A 16,045-nucleotide genomic window follows, 5' to 3' on the forward strand; every position below is an offset into this window, starting at 1 on the left:
TTTTTTTCTGTGTTCTGAATAGTTTTAAAGTAGAGTTTGAGCGAGAAATTCAACTTTGTAATTGAGAGAGTGAGAAGCGCGTCAGAAGTTTGGAGAGGAGAAAGAGAGAGACAGAGAACGCGCAGATGGCCGCCCTCATCAGCGCGTACTCGTCGTGGCCGGAGTCCTTCGAGTGCCCTCCAGGAGACGGGGACGTGCCCGACGGACACGGCGCCCACAGGAATCCCGTGGACAAAGTGCCGGAGCCGCGCATCAGGCGACCCATGAACGCCTTCATGGTCTGGGCCAAAGACGAGCGCAAGCGGCTGGCGGTTCAAAACCCTGACCTTCACAATGCCGAGCTCAGCAAGATGCTGGGTGAGACCAAAGTTCTTGGAAATTATTATTATTGTTATTATTATTATTGTTATTATTATTATTATTAAATTTATTCTAAAGGCGAGTTTATCCTAACAGGCCTCGGATGTGAAAAATTAGATGGAAGAATCGAAGAAGTGAAAGACTCCTAAGTTGACCTATAGATTATGTTTTATAATTACAGTGAAATAGTAACTTGGAAAAACAAACTCCAAATGTATAAAAGAAGTTAATTGTGAGGAAAACGGGTTAATCAAGAGAATTGAAAAAAAAACTGCGTCCTGCAAATGCAATTTCCAAGTCAGAAAACCATTTCATTCCTGGGTGAGATGAGGACAATGGTGATTAGAATATTGTTAACTTAGGGATATAACTCTTAATTTTCTCTAAATACGTCGTCTGAGGTAGTTATAAAGGGGGATTTAGTGATTTCCAAAATGAAATCTTGAAAGCAACATGCAGTTTGTTTTAAAAAATGGATATTAGAAAAACACAAATAATTTAAATCCGTCCAGACAATCTGTTCCTTTGTAAATGAAAGGATACATTTGTTTTGAAAATAACTTAATGTTATATATTCATCGTACAATTTTTTTTTCTTTATTGCATGGGAAACATTAATTCCTTTTTTGATCCACCTTGTTATTCAGCACTTATTATTAATTTGTAACCGACAATTTCTAATTAAGTTCTAATTTAGTAGTTTACAGATAATTAACCGCATTGCTCAGCTTTTTACAACTGGCATAAAACGGCACGTAAGAAAAAAAAGGAATCTTTATTTGAGTTAATAGTGTGATACATTGCAAACCGGGAATAAAGAAATGGTACAGGACTGAATATTAACAAAAACGTACGGGACCTCATTCATGTTTTAAAACCCTCTGCTTTCTCTTCTTGGCTCAGGCAAGTCATGGAAGGCCCTGACTCCCCCTCAGAAGAGGCCTTATGTCGAGGAGGCAGAGAGGCTTCGGGTCCAGCACATGCAGGACTACCCCAACTACAAATATCGCCCTCGCCGGAAGAAACAGTTAAAAAGAATCTGTAAGCGTGTGGACCCCGGTTTCCTCCTGAGCGGCCTGGCCCCGGATCAGAACACCCTGCCGGACCAGCGCGTCCTCTGCCACCCCCTCGACAAAGACGAAGGCAGCCCTAACGGTGTCAGTGGTGGGTTTTCCAACCCGAGCCCCGCTCTCCCCGGTGTCCGAAGCTTTAGAGATCCCGCCGGTTCTAACAGCAGCTTTGACACGTACCCCTTCGGGCTTCCCACGCCCCCTGAGATGTCACCCTTAGATGTCATGGACCACGAGCACGTGCCGGCCTCTTATTACTCTGGAAGTTCTTCTGTCTCCTGCTCTTCCTCAGCTTCCATGTCAGACGAGCACCATCAGAATCAGACACACATGGGAAGCCCGCCCCCTTATCACATGGACTATACCCAGACCCAAATCCACTGCGGGGGCACGCATATAGGTCACATCCCTCACATGTCCCAGTCCGGTGGAAGCAGTGCGCTCATTCCCGGCCCTCCGCTGACTTACTACAGCACCGCGTCTTTCCCCCAGATCCACCACGGGCTCCACCAGGGCCATCTGGGCCAGCTGTCCCCCCCACCGGAGACGCAGGGTCACCTGGAGACGCTAGACCCACTGAGTCAGGCCGAGCTACTGAGCGAGGTAGACCGAAATGAGTTCGACCAGTACCTGAACTCCACCGGGACCGGGTTCCAGTCTGAGCAGGGCGGCGGCATGACCGTTATGGGACACATCCAGGTATCCTCCACCGCCTCCACGGCGTGTCCCAGTAGCACCACAGAAACAAGCCTCATTTCAGTGCTGGCCGATGCAACAGCGGCCTACTACAATAACTACAGCATCTCATAAGCTTTGCTGCACTCAGGACTGACAGACGACAGGGTTCAGGTCGTGTGAAGTCAAATCGGAATGATGTTGCACTTGACAATTCATAAACTCCTTATTTTCGGCAACTTCATCCCGCGACACTTAAAACCCGAGAACGTCACTGAGCAATAGGATTGTGCGGAGCGGAGGGAAGAGCAAAGAATCAGAGCAATATGAACGAAGGGAAACGGACACCTCAGGGATGCAGACACAAAATACTATTGTACGGCACCTCCAGCTGTCACAAAAAAAAAAAAAAAGAACAATCATAAAAGACTTTTCGTCCACTTGTAAATGTCACCGCTTACTTCTAAGGCCTGTATAGACGCTCATTTGAAGCTAATTTAATGATGTTTTGCAAAAGTTCTGTAATGCTATTATCAAGACTTTCCATTTGAATGTTTGTATTATTATGTTCTCGCTCTCATTCCCATGGGAGTCTTACCTCAATAGTTGTAATATGAATGAGGTTTTAGTTGGACTATTCTTATGCAATTTAGCAAGCACAGTGTATAATGAAGAAAGAAGGCGTTTATACTTCTTATCAAATACTTAATAATATATAATCATAACCTCTACACTGGAAAATAATAATGGTAACTCTAACTGTATGCTGATTTAGGTTTGTGAAAGACAATAATTTAAAGATAAAGCTCAATTTTTATATTGTGACATTTGCTACTTGGAAAAATGCATCTAACGACAACGTGCCGCAAGATGAGGATTTCTTCATATTTCACAATTAAAGCTAATTTAGAAAATGGAAAAATGCATTTTGAAGTAGCAGATGTTACTATTCATGTACATAATTCTGTACAATCAGATACTGAAATAAAAGCAAACAAAGACGGTTGTTCTGTAGTTTTCCATTATGAACAGATGGACCAACACAGTTTGACTTGCTAAAGAGATCCCAAGTGTCACACCGTGTATTATTCTATTTCAGGCTATGTCGAGTTGTTGTAATGCAAGCAGTCCATTCTGACACCCACTCCCCTCTTTGCTTTCTCCACACTCCATCATCCCTTTTTTTTCCATCCATCTTCTCATCCTTCTTTATATCCCAGTTCAGAGGATTAGTGTTGAACAGGCACAACCATTGCCGGCCGCCTCCATCTCTGCCGTTCCTTTGTTGTCTTATTCTGGGGTGCCATTCTTAGGTACTCTGGACCCCCTACCCCACCCCGTAGTCCTACTACCCCACCCCCTCACCCTGTGTTATATCTTGCTGATGCAGACCTTTCATAATCTGTACAAAATAAATTAACAAAAAAACAAAAAGAAAAAAAAAAAATCCCAGGGCCTTGTTAACTATTTTACTCCTCTCCTCTCCTCTCCTCTCCTCTCCTCTCCTCTCCTCTCCTCTCCTCTCCTCTCCTCTCCTCTCCTCTCCTCTCCTCTCCTCTCTTTTCCCACTTTTTTTTCACCTCTTTAGGGCTCCTCTCCTCTCGGCTCTTGTGCATTTTTGTTGTTCAATAAAAAGGAATTCATGGGGCTTTTGACAAATCCTGAAGTCTGGCTGGTCTTCCTGCATTTTTTTGGGAACGGTTGAGTCGTGCTTCTTGTAAAGAGGATGTAGCGGAGGAGCAGTGTTTCCTGACTGATAAGGGAAAAGCCTCTCTCCGTCAGGATGTTTGGGCCTGGCTGGGCCCTGCATTAAAGAGCCAGAGAGAGGGAAGGGAACCCTCTGTTCAGCTAGAGGGAGGAAACACTGCTGCACTGATTAGCATCTTACTTACCCATCTTTTTACTTACCCGCCAGTTGTCAGAGGAGGTTTTGTAAACCTGGCCTATTGTACCTCAACCGCAAACATGAATAAACACTATACAATAAACAACCATTATGGTTCGCATGTGTGTGGCGAACCTCTCAGCATTTCCTTGGTCCCCATCTTAAACCCTGATCCTGTGCCTCCACAACCCTGGCTATGAATGTGATTAAACTGACCAGAATGACAACATCCATCACTTGCAGTGTAAGGGATGTTGTGGACATTCCTCCAGGGTTACATCATTACCATTTGTGGCTGTGGGAATTGGAAACGGTGCAGAGGGTCCATTTGACGTCTGTGTTTTGGATGCAGGCGTAGGGCAGGTGCTGCCCCAGGCACGCTTGGGTAAGAAAGTAGTCTGCAGTCTGGCACCGGCCCGCGGGTCGCGCGGGTCAGACTGGGGGTTTTCGCTGCAGACACCCAACATTGTCACATTGTCACCTCAGGGTAGGACACTGTAATATGGACAAGGACAAGGAATGAAACATGCACTTGGCCTTATCATATCAGAGAATCGTGCACACAATTCATGCCAAAACATCTTAAATATAATTATTTAGATAGTATATTTCTTACTGCGCACAGAAAAATATAATAAAATTATTAAAAGCAAATAAACTAATATTGCACATTGTATGTTATTGTTGTAAATGATGCTGTGAATTTATCCCTGACAAATATGTAACACAATTTAAATATTGCAGTTAATCTAAGCAACACCAGTTTTGTCTTTAATTTGTTGTACAACAGTTGTCCTGATTAATAGAAAAAGTGTTGTGTTATATTGAAGTTGAAGTCTATCATATAGTTATTTTTTGACGTTCCGAGACAATGTCGGTATATACAGAGGATATATATGGATTTATGTAATGTATTAAGAGTTAGTACATCCAATTGGATGTCAAATAAATCACTGCTTTCGAGCAATGATAATCCACTTGTTTTTGTTCGTTTTTCTTTTTTTTGTCAACAATTTATTAAAAAGGAGTTCTCATCGACACATCCAGCAAAACTTCTGAGATTTGAGCCTCCTCTTACTGTGACATATCAAGCAATTGAAGGAAAAACTGAAATTGTCAGCCTCAGTCCTTTTCCTCCCCTGGAAGCCGACTTGTCATTGAAACCGTTGATTTGAGACTTCTTCTGAAAAGCTATCGTTCTCTTTTTTTTTTTGCTCCAATAAATAAACCTAAGAGGAAAAAATAAAAAAAACATATCAAATAAACCGTGTCGTGATACCATTTGGCACTGCTTTATTATAGCACTTTATGCAAAGAGAAGTTCAAACGTCTTCAGTGAAAAGAAAGTGCATTAATTTTTCAAATGAATCTTGAACATGCATGCAGGATCACAAGATTGAATTTGTGAATATGAGGATATAGAGGCTGAACAAACAAGCCCCCCTTGTTTTTTTTTCTCTCTGATTGCTGGCTGGCCGAGTTCCAGTCTCAGGTCAGGCCAGTGGAATGAGTCTGTCAGGTAGTCTGTTATGTTTCCTATTTCCTTCTTTGCCGTCATGTCACTTCCCTGTGCAAACAAACAAGTCAGCGGCCCAACTCAACACCAACTGTCACGGTAACAGAGTAAGTAAGGCTCGGTGAGTGTGGATGGTATCAAGGCTCGCACAGCTGTATAAAGTATTATCCATCTGCTTGGGATGGAGCCTAGTGATCACCTTAAATATCATGTCCTCCAGACGCACGGCGGAGGCTGACTGTCTGGTTGGTCTAGTGTCCATTGTGTAGCCGGCAAGGCAGCGTCCAATCACGTCACGCTTTTAGAGTCATCTATTTGTAGCGTATGAGAGATTCTCTACGTACATACTGTAGGTCAAGAGGAAGGGGCTGATTTGTATTACGTGACTAAGGCTTACTAATACCTGAGGCAGACATTCTCTTGAGAGCAAAATGCAAAGCCATGTGCGATACAAAATATAATGTCAACTGATTCCTTCGGTAATTGCAATATCTAAACCCAACAAAGCAGCGGTTTGAAACTCTTATTTACACCGTTATGTGTTGGCCCAAGTATTTCTGATACGTCTCATCTTGTCATGATGAAAGAGAAAACTTAGATCCAAATGATCAAAATTCATGTAACTTTATTCCAATTTTTAAACTATCCTGTTTGTTGTGTGGATATTTACATCAGTTAATTCGAAATGTTTCTAGAGTGCATTTCCAATTGGAGTGTGTTACAGCAGCATAATAACCTGTTTACAATTTGTACTTGGCCCTAAATCTGGCCAAAGGAGGAAAAGAAGGGGGAAACACACATCTCACAGCAAGGGATTATGGGTGAAGCTATTCTTCATCTCATTGTGGCTCAACAACAGGCAAAGTATGGGGTGGCAGGCAGGCGTGTACGTCGCCGGACGAAGAATGGACCAGACTCGTCGAGGGACATGTGCCATGTGGCAGAGGATGTGTGGGGACACAGATGGGGACCCCTGGAAAACTTGGGGGACTGAATGAGCAGCCAAGGGCCTCCCATCCGTACCTGTGCTGTGAATGCTGCAGCTGAACACGATCCGGCACCTGTTCTAAGAAGATACAGGCGACCAGGAAAACACAGAGGGAGGCCAGCACATGGCTGCCAACCAAGGGAAGGAGAAGGCTAGATTTCCATTTAGCCATAAGCACAGGCTCATTACCAAATCAGCGCAGGCAGGGAAGCTTGTACTCAAATACAGAAAGGATTTGTTTTCCCTTCCAAAAGAATGTATGTTAACTAACAATTCATCCAAAGTCACCTGGATGATCAAACATGGAGTTGTTTACTATGAATGAATATGGAAAGAAAAATACACACAACTGAAATATAGGAGGTGTTAAATTATAGTGCATACATCAATGTTACTGCACAGTTCACACTGTTCTCTTTATCTGTGGCTGCTGTCTGCTGCAGCTCTGTCTGGCTTGTTTTTGACTGCAGCAGATTGTCCCCTGGGTGATGTAACTCTTCACCTCAATGTGGAGGAGGATGTTCCTATTGTGCTTCCTAATTGCAATGTGGTTGTTCCAGTGTGGAGATAGAACGTATTTATCGGCGACATTTGAGATCTTGCACTGTGGAAATAACTGAGAGAGCCCTTGTGACTCATGCTTTAATTTTAACTGATATCCGAATTTAACCCAAAGTATTCATTCCACTGACAAGTGCAAGGACGATTTGCTTTTTTGGACTGCCCTTCTCACTTCCATTTTAATAATCACATCATAACTACACCAGCTATCAATTGTCATATTTTGAAAATTAAACTCGCTTCAATTCATTGTGCATATATAAATCACTGCTTCCGTATTATTTTTAATACTATATAGTACCATATTTATCATATTTAGTATTATTTCTGTAACATAAATGTTTTTTCTTTTCATTTTCAGTTTATAGCCATAACATTTCACTCTACTTGTTGAACCACATGGTATTACCTAAGAATTTTCCTTATATCTTATTTCTGCCTTTATAATTTCTATTAACTAATTTACTATTCTGTTATCTAATCTGATACCAACACAGCGATATTCTGCAATTTGTGTCTTTTATTTGTCTTTTTTAAACACAAATATTCTTGTTCTGAATCCCAACTATGAATCTTAAATAATTTACTTGGAAATGCTTTGCAGGATTCCATGTCAGACAGTTTCCATCTTCACATAGGAAAATTTTAATCACTACTATTGAAATTCAATCTATCCTGCCATTTCTTTTTGCTTTTCTTCCCTCGGTATTTAGGAGATCTAGGGTTCCAGTTTTTTTTTTCAAAAGACCATTTTCCAGGGATTATATAATTTATATCTCATTAATGTCTTCCCTTTTCATTCAAATTGTTGTGAAGAGGTCAATTTTATTAAGGCTGCAGCATCTGACAATTTTTGCTTGCTTCACTTTTCCAGATTTCATTGGTTTAATTAATATAATTTTACAATAAAATGTTGTCCTCATTTAGGTTGTTGCCTTACAGTTGGTTGGCTGAGAGATTGCCTAAAAAAAGAGTGAAGGAATACCTTCAACAGGCCTGTTTTTAATCTAAAAATGTCCCTATCATTTTCCATTTTAGTGGGTCTTTAAAATGTTCATTCTGTCCTGCAGCATCAGAGTTTACTCAGCACGCATCCTGAAACGCAGAGCCACTAATGGTTTTGATGAGTGATATTACAAGTTCTGCAGTGTGAGTGAGACATTTTTCCCAGCTACTGTGCAGGATAGACAAAGCAAAGTGATCATGCTGTCTGCTGACATGAGTTTTAGAATACATGCATGAACATGTATTTATAATTGTCAATAAAAAAATAATTTAATGACAATATAATAACAAGACAACATAACAAGAGGGGAAAGAAAAAATGGTTGGCAACCTTGGAAGATAACAATTGATAAATAGCATTTTACTCATTTATTACAACTCGGAACTGTTATATTGTTTTAACTTACATTCTTGAGGCATAACCCTTAACACAGTGCTTGCTTTTATTTAATTAATACAGAAAATAAAGCAAATTAAACATGCTTTATACAACTAGTATCATGTTTTTCTTTCAAATGTCTGTACAGAATTCTGTAAGCTCAATTTCTTTCAGTAGGCTGAAGGGAGTGTGGAAAAGACTTCATTCATTTTCTAAGGTTAATAATAATAATAATAATAATAATAATAATAATAATGATAATAATAATGATAAAAACAACAATTCTACTACTAATCACAACAAAACAGAAACTATTGCTTTAACACCTACTACTTCTACTACAATCATGATAAAGTTGTTGCTTTGTTGTTGTCACTGCTGCATTTTCTATTATTGTTCTTGTTGCATGTATATCACTATATATAAGAAAATGAGAAATTAGTGGAAAAATGGAAAAAAGAAAAAAATCTTGTAAGATAACACAAATAATGTAAAATTAGGAACATTTTTAAAATGATCGGGTTTTCAATGGGAGCAATTATTGCATCATCATTAATAAATGCCAATGATTAATCAATTATTTGTTTTGGAGAGGAACACTGAACATTTTTGTCCACTGCTTATTCAGAAAAAGTACGTCAGCTATGATACACAGCATTTCCGCAGCCTTGATGTGCTGTTTATCCTTCAGAGCTTCTGCATAGGATGGCTCCTGGGTGACCTTGGCAACAGGTCATTGGCATCATTTCCAAACTCGCTCCCATTCGTCCGACCTTACGTTATGGGTGTAATATTTGGGATGTTGTTAATGTCTTAGCTTGAAGGAATCCCTTCCTGCTTGATGCTCCATCCCATTTCCTTAAAGACTCAACATCAAAAATGAAATGCATGGAAGTGACTCACGCTGTTTTCCCCAGAGTTTAGACACTTCAACTAAAGTACCACATTGACAGGTTCAAAACAGGATATGAGCTGTATGTTCATTGCAGATGGCAGAATACTTGAGAGGAGTTGTAGCTGAAAACTCAGATAAGCAAATACAACAACAGCAGTCACGTATTCACTTAAGGTGTTGGCACAATTCATTATCTTTAGCTCCCTGTGACATGGAGCCATTGATTGATAGCAACAGTAATTTCATATTTAGATCACCGGGACAATCCAGCAATTCCACACTTCTTAAATAATCAGCAGCAAAAGTAGAATCATATGTTTTAATATATATGTACATATATTCAGTGCGGAGAACAAATATTTCCCAAAATGCTTGCAAAGCATATAGAGGTCTATAATTTTGAGCATAGGTACTCTTCAACTGGGTGACGGAATCTAAAACAAAAATCCAGAAAAACGCATTGTATGATTTTCAAGTGATTCATTTGCTTTTTATTGCATGGCACAAGTATTTGATACATCAGAAAAACAGAACTTAATATGTGGTCCAGAAACCTTTGTTGGCAATTGCAGAGATCAGATCTTGCGATACATGGCCATGGCATCCCAAAAGAATGATGTTTCCACCTCCATGCTTCACGGTTGGGATGGAATTCTTGGGTTGTACTCATTCTTCTTCTTCGACTGGAATTTAGACCAAAAAGCTCTATTTTTGTCCCATCAGAGCACGGGACCTTCTTCAATTCCTCCTCTGGATCATACAGATGGTCATTGGCAAACTTCAGACGTGCCTGGACATGTGCTGGCTTGAGCGGGGGGGGGACCTTGTGTGCGCTGCAGGATTTTAATCCATGATGGCGTAGTGTGTTACTAATGTTTTTCTTTAAGACTGTGGTCGTCCCAGCTCTCTACAGGTGATTGACCAGGTCCAGTTGTGTAATTCTGATCCCTCACCTTCCTCATGATCACTGATGCTCCACGAGGTGAGATCTCGCATGGAGCCCCAGACCGAGGGAGATCGACCATCATCTTGAACTTCCTCCATTTTCTAATAATTGTGTCAAAAGTTGTTGCCTTCTCACCAAGCTGCTTGTCTATTGTCCTGTAGCCCATCCCTGCCGTGTGCAGGTTTAGAATTTTATCCCTGATGTCTTTACACAGCTCTCTGGTCTTGGCCATTGTGGAGAGGGTGGAGTTTGTTTGATTGAGTGTGTTAATACAGGTAGTGAGTGGAGAACAGGAGGGCTTCTTAAAGAAGAACTAATAGGTCTGTGAGAGCTGCAATTCTTTCTGGTTGGTAGGTAATCAAATATTTATGTCATGCAATAAAATGCAAATTCATAACTTAAAAATCATACAATGTGTTTTCTGGATTTTTGTTTTGGATTCCATCACTCACAGTTGCAGAGTACCAAGTGGGAAAGTGGGAAAAGCTGAAAAATCAGTAGTGTAAATACTTGTTCTTCCCAATGTACACACACGCATGCACACACACACACACACACACACACACACACACACACACGCACACACACACACACACACACACACGCACACACACACACACACACATGCATACATACATGCAAACATACATACATATATGTAAATGTATATGTATATATATATATTGCTGGATGGTTCTGCTTTTATGAAGTCTTGCATTTTGCAGACAGATTTTCCAAGATTTTTGAAAGTGGTTACATATAATTACGATTATTAAAGTTCTTATAAGATCAATAACATAAAATGAACAAAAACGAAAACATGATTATTATCTGAAACCAAACATAATATCATAGAATGTGATAACTGAGTTGATCATTTTTAAGTGACTTGCAACTCTTCAAAAAGCATTTTGACACACAAAGGCACAACACGCACACACACACACACACACACACACACACACATAGAATAGAATAGGATAGAACGTTATTTATCCCAAAGCAAATTCTTTAATGTATTTATATGAATATACATATCAAAAATCGACTGGTAGTTCTCGAAAAGATTAGGTGTGTTTTCTGTTAATTATTGCCTGAGTAATCAGTCGAAGAAATTAGAAAGAATAATCAGCGCATGCACTGATAGCGTTTGGATGTTATATATTATGTGAATACATAATATAGGCATGCATATATTTTGCTATTTTTCCTCAGTATTCTAGTTGGGGTTGTTAATGTCCAATGTGGTACATAGCGCTTCAAACATGCATTATTATCATTATTAAAGAAAAGCAAGTGTCTTTGGCTCCGCCCTCTTCCAGAGCTGTATCCGGTAGTGGAGTATTGCTGTGCCGATGGAAACGACGACAATCAATCAACCGATTACCGATACCGATACAATACGATAAGGTTTATTATCAATGCACATACCGCGTTTCGTATGAGGTCAGGATGGCCGAGCGGTCTAAGGCGCTGCGTTCAGGTCGCAGTCTCCCCTGGAGGCGTGGGTTCGAATCCCACTTCTGACAGCATCCCTTTTGTGTGAGATGGATAATAACGTCTGTTGTCCCCACCAAAAGGTAGAGAAGATATATACCTTAAATATCTTCACTCAAAAAATAACACAAATATTGAATATTCGATACACATCAATTTTTTTTTTTTGCAATTTTGTTGATGTTAAAACAATGCTTTGAATGAATGAGAAATGAAAACCATGGCCCTTCTATGAAAATAATAGCCTGCTGGAGCAGCTTGTTTGCGGTAGATTATTTAAAAGAAAATAATTAAGGTGTTGAAGGGACAGCAGAATCACATAGTTGGAAAAAAAGCACATTTAAAAAAAAAAATCAGGACAATATGATATGGCATTTTATTAATAAAATATTATTATAAATTATGAAATATTCATCAATAAAATGCCATATCAATGCTAATAAATAGCACCCAAGAAAAGCTATTACTTAAGCATTAAAACATTGCATAGGTTAAATTGAGTTAACATGTGCTTTCTACATAGCAGACAAACATAAACAGTTATTGCTAAGCCGTAAACTTGCATTTGATGATGACAAAGAAGAAATGTTGACTTTTAAAGCATTTAATCTGTATAGCCAACTTCATTTCACATTCCAAAGGGAAGTATATGACTTTCTGCTTAGATAACATCAAACTGAAAATAATTACTGCTAATGTATAAATATAACAGCACAGCTAAATTAAGATTCTGCAGGGGGTTTCTGTACACGTGATCTATAAGTAGTGTAGGATTTTGCCACTGTACGGCTTTATTGAGCTATATTTATACGCACTCTATGTAATCCTGCGCTGACCAGCAGGGGTTAAAGAGCAAACTTGGGGCAAGTCTGTCTGGACATCATGAGGTTGACACAGAGGGAACTTTCTGAAACAGACTTAAGTTGTGAAACACAACAATTATTTTCTGATCGAGCAAATCAAAGGATATTTTGTACAGCATCTTTCACAGAAGACATAACGCAAAGAAATAGCATGCACATTATGTACAGTGCTTTCAAAAGAAAGAAACAATAAAGTGTGAAATTACTTTGAAATAAAAAAAATTATAACCAAGGTAAGAAAAATAGCAAATTGAATCAGTAATATATCGAAATAGAGCATAACTGTTATTTCATTACCACAACTACATTTTTCTGTTGTGATTATTTCATTTTTATATTTATGTGTCATAAATATGAATCAATGTGCGTTGACCAAAATGTTATGTAAAAGTTTAGCAGTTATCCAACCTTTACCTTGTACCCATTTGGTTGTCTCTGTTTGTCCTGGTATAAATCTCTGTACGGCCTGTGACTCCTGCTGTTCAGCTGGTTGGACACTAATCAGTCCTGATATTTTAACTGCGGCCAGGCGGAGGCTAAGCCTGAGCGTCAGTGTCCTGATGGATGTCCCGCTGTGATGGTGATCCAACTGCGTCTACGCAGTCAAAAATGGACAGCTGTAGGGACGCAGAAATGCCCACTAATCATAATCAGTTTAATTTAATGTGATACAGTGTTTCGGGGAAATTCTTTCGGCGTGATGCACCATCACTTTATGCTCAGGCGGGCTGGAAGTGGATGTACATTCATTCACATAGATGGATTGGTGCGTGTTTCAAATGAGAAATTAACCGGTCATAGTGGCCCTGATTAGACAGGCCTCAAGTATGCGTAAGCTCCCTGCTCTGATTCTGAGGAATGAGGGGAGGCACTTTCCCTGCGAGGAGGGCGAAACCACATCCTCAGCGCTTCTGTTGAGTCACTCATTTTCCTTCATGACTCAACAGGGGGTCTTTGCTGTTTTCCTCTGTGAGCCAGGACATAATAAATCTACCAACCTGGAGCTGACTCCACCCCGCCATGACCCATCAAGCTCCTTAAGACTGAAGACAGATGGCAGCAGGAATGGTTGTCTCAGTGTATGTGTGTGTGTGTGTGTGTGTGTGGAGGCTTTGTGGGAGTGGGCGCTCCGGTGATTAAGCACTTCTTGAAACTCTCACCATCACAGGGAGGGATGCCGTCTGCAAGCCTCTGATAAGGGCAACCTCTGCTGTATTTTGTGGCTGTGCCTTTGTCCTTGAAAAGAGTGAGCTGACCTCCCTGTGAAATTTGCACAAGGAAAACATGCCTAAAATAGCTCTCCATATATATGTATAATAAAAACCATCCACATATGAATAGATGTAATTGGCACCTGTGACTAAAAGATAGGGCAAGGGCATATTTGATCCAGAATCTGGGAAGCTTACCACATGCCCCGTCACGCCATTCTGTTTGGGTTGAATGTGCCAGCCAGGGTGAAGCCAGCCAATAAGCTTCAGGTAGTTCCTCTCCTATTGGTATTACAGTGCTCTGGAGAATTAGTAGGTGGTTTAAATGCAGTGATCTTCAGCCATCACCTTGGGATGGAAATTCTTCCTCGATTGGAAATCATGTTATCGCTGTGTACATTCCTGCTTTGATTTGTAGGAGATGATTTGTGACCTTTACTAGGATGCCGCAGTCTGCTGACTCATTTGTCTTTAGAGTCCATTAAAAAGAGAGGACTATCTTGTTCCCTGCTATTCCAAAAATATTTTTTCCATTCCTTTAAATGTATCAAAATCAGCATTCTCTAATTATATATTAGAAACATACAGTACATATTGTAGATAGAGTGTTATTAGTAATGAAAGCAGTAATGAATTTTATTAGTATTAGTCAACACACCGATGCCAGATGGCATAAATGTCTGCATATGAGAGCCCAACGCTAAGCCATAATATATGAATGAACAAACAGTCATATCATAATATTGAAATCTGATAATTAGAAAAATGCAAAAGAATATGGACTGACATGACATATCATATTGGAAATATATCCAAATTTTAAATTCAAATTAGATTTAAATCAAATGGTCTCAAGTGACTTTTTAAGATATTTGTTTTAAGAATATCTAAACATCTCCTGAGGTGTGATATTCACCAATATTTTGCAAAAGAAAGCAAAAGATGAAACGAGTAGATAAATATTTGTTAAAGTTATCGATATCTTTCATATATCTGTATTAATTCCATTCACATGCCAAAGCAAAGAGTGTTAATGTTTTATGTTCTGTGCTCAGGTCAAGTGTGGATATGATGCATTTTGAAGTAGCATGGATCAATGACATGAAGGAACATAAAGGAAACGATGAAAGATGGGAAAATGCCTAGTCAGAGATTGTCGCTGAGCCTTTAACTGCCTTCTAAAACTGTGTTCAACTCCTTTTATGCAATGGCGAAGTCAGAGTCATGTGGCCAAAGCTTCAGCAGATTTCAGTCCAAGTGATTAGCAAGGCTTTTCAGTCTATCCTTAGCTTCCCATCTACCTGATTAGCAGGTAGGCCTGCTCCGGCAGGGGAGCTTTCTGGCTTCTCTGCATGACAAAGGTTTGGCGTTTCTTTGGACGTTTCATCTCATGTTCTCTCGTTTGGTCCCTTTATCCCCTGGATTAAAAGTTCGGATCATGTGAGTATGTATGATTATATCTACTAAACATTTTTGTCTGGATTACTGTGTATCTTGCACGACAAATGGTTTAAATTTCGACACGAACTGTGCGCTTCCCAAATTGTGGCATTGTAGCGGAGAACTTGCTGATATTCACTTGCAAACGGATAAGAAAGTAAATCCTGAAAGAGCCGACAAAAAAGGCATGCGATGGTTTATGTAAACCTGGTGAACTCATTATGCTTTGAATGCAGGATGTCAATTTTATTTTCCTTGTTTGAACTCTTGCAGTTGGCATAAATGACACCTTGGGGATAAACAACATTATTCTGGGGATCCAAGGCCACATATGTTTCCTGGTAATGTTGAATAAAGAAAAAGAAAAATGGCTGTGATCCATTGACCAGGCTCATAGTTTGCTCAGCATCAGTATATACTTTGAATAATTATATCCGTGATGTTTCTTTTGTGGTTACATACAAAACTGTAACATATGACTTCCGTGTTTGAGATTATGCTTTGATACAGAAAAGTGCTTTCTTTTCCCCCCACTGAGTTTTTTTTCACTTAAATCCTCATTAGTACTATTCGAAGCACATATTCATTGTTAATATTACCATTACATTATTATATTATTAATTATGTTCAAAATCTGAGGTCAGTACACTGAAATACAAATTTGACTGGATGATTTCAATAAATAAGTCTCAGGGTTAATAGGCTGAAAATGACGATACTAGAGGAATTCCAGAGCTTCAATAGCTGAAGTTGA

At 39.6% G+C, this 16,045-nt stretch overlaps 1 protein-coding gene and 1 non-coding gene across 2 annotated transcripts; both read left to right on the plus strand.

Annotated features, from left to right (window-relative positions):
- On the plus strand, nt 1–2,430 carry sox7 (SRY-box transcription factor 7). Its single transcript, XM_086166761.1, has 2 exons — nt 1–357; nt 1,264–2,430. The coding sequence occupies exons 1-2, from the start codon at nt 126–128 to the stop codon at nt 2,238–2,240; spliced, it is 1,209 nt and encodes a 402-aa protein (XP_086022887.1). The 5' UTR covers nt 1–125; the 3' UTR covers nt 2,241–2,430.
- A 9,296-nt stretch (nt 2,431–11,726) lies between these two features.
- Nucleotides 11,727–11,809, plus strand: trnal-cag (transfer RNA leucine (anticodon CAG)). Its single transcript has one exon. It is a non-coding gene; the product is annotated as a tRNA-Leu (tRNA).
- Nucleotides 11,810–16,045: the final 4,236 nt, after the last annotated feature.

Source organism: Fistularia commersonii, chromosome 20 (assembly GCF_037954325.1).
Source record: "Fistularia commersonii isolate RoL2024-O1a breed Wild chromosome 20, RoL_Fcom_v1.0, whole genome shotgun sequence".
In the NCBI taxonomy this organism is placed as follows: Eukaryota; Metazoa; Chordata; class Actinopteri; order Syngnathiformes; family Fistulariidae; genus Fistularia; species Fistularia commersonii.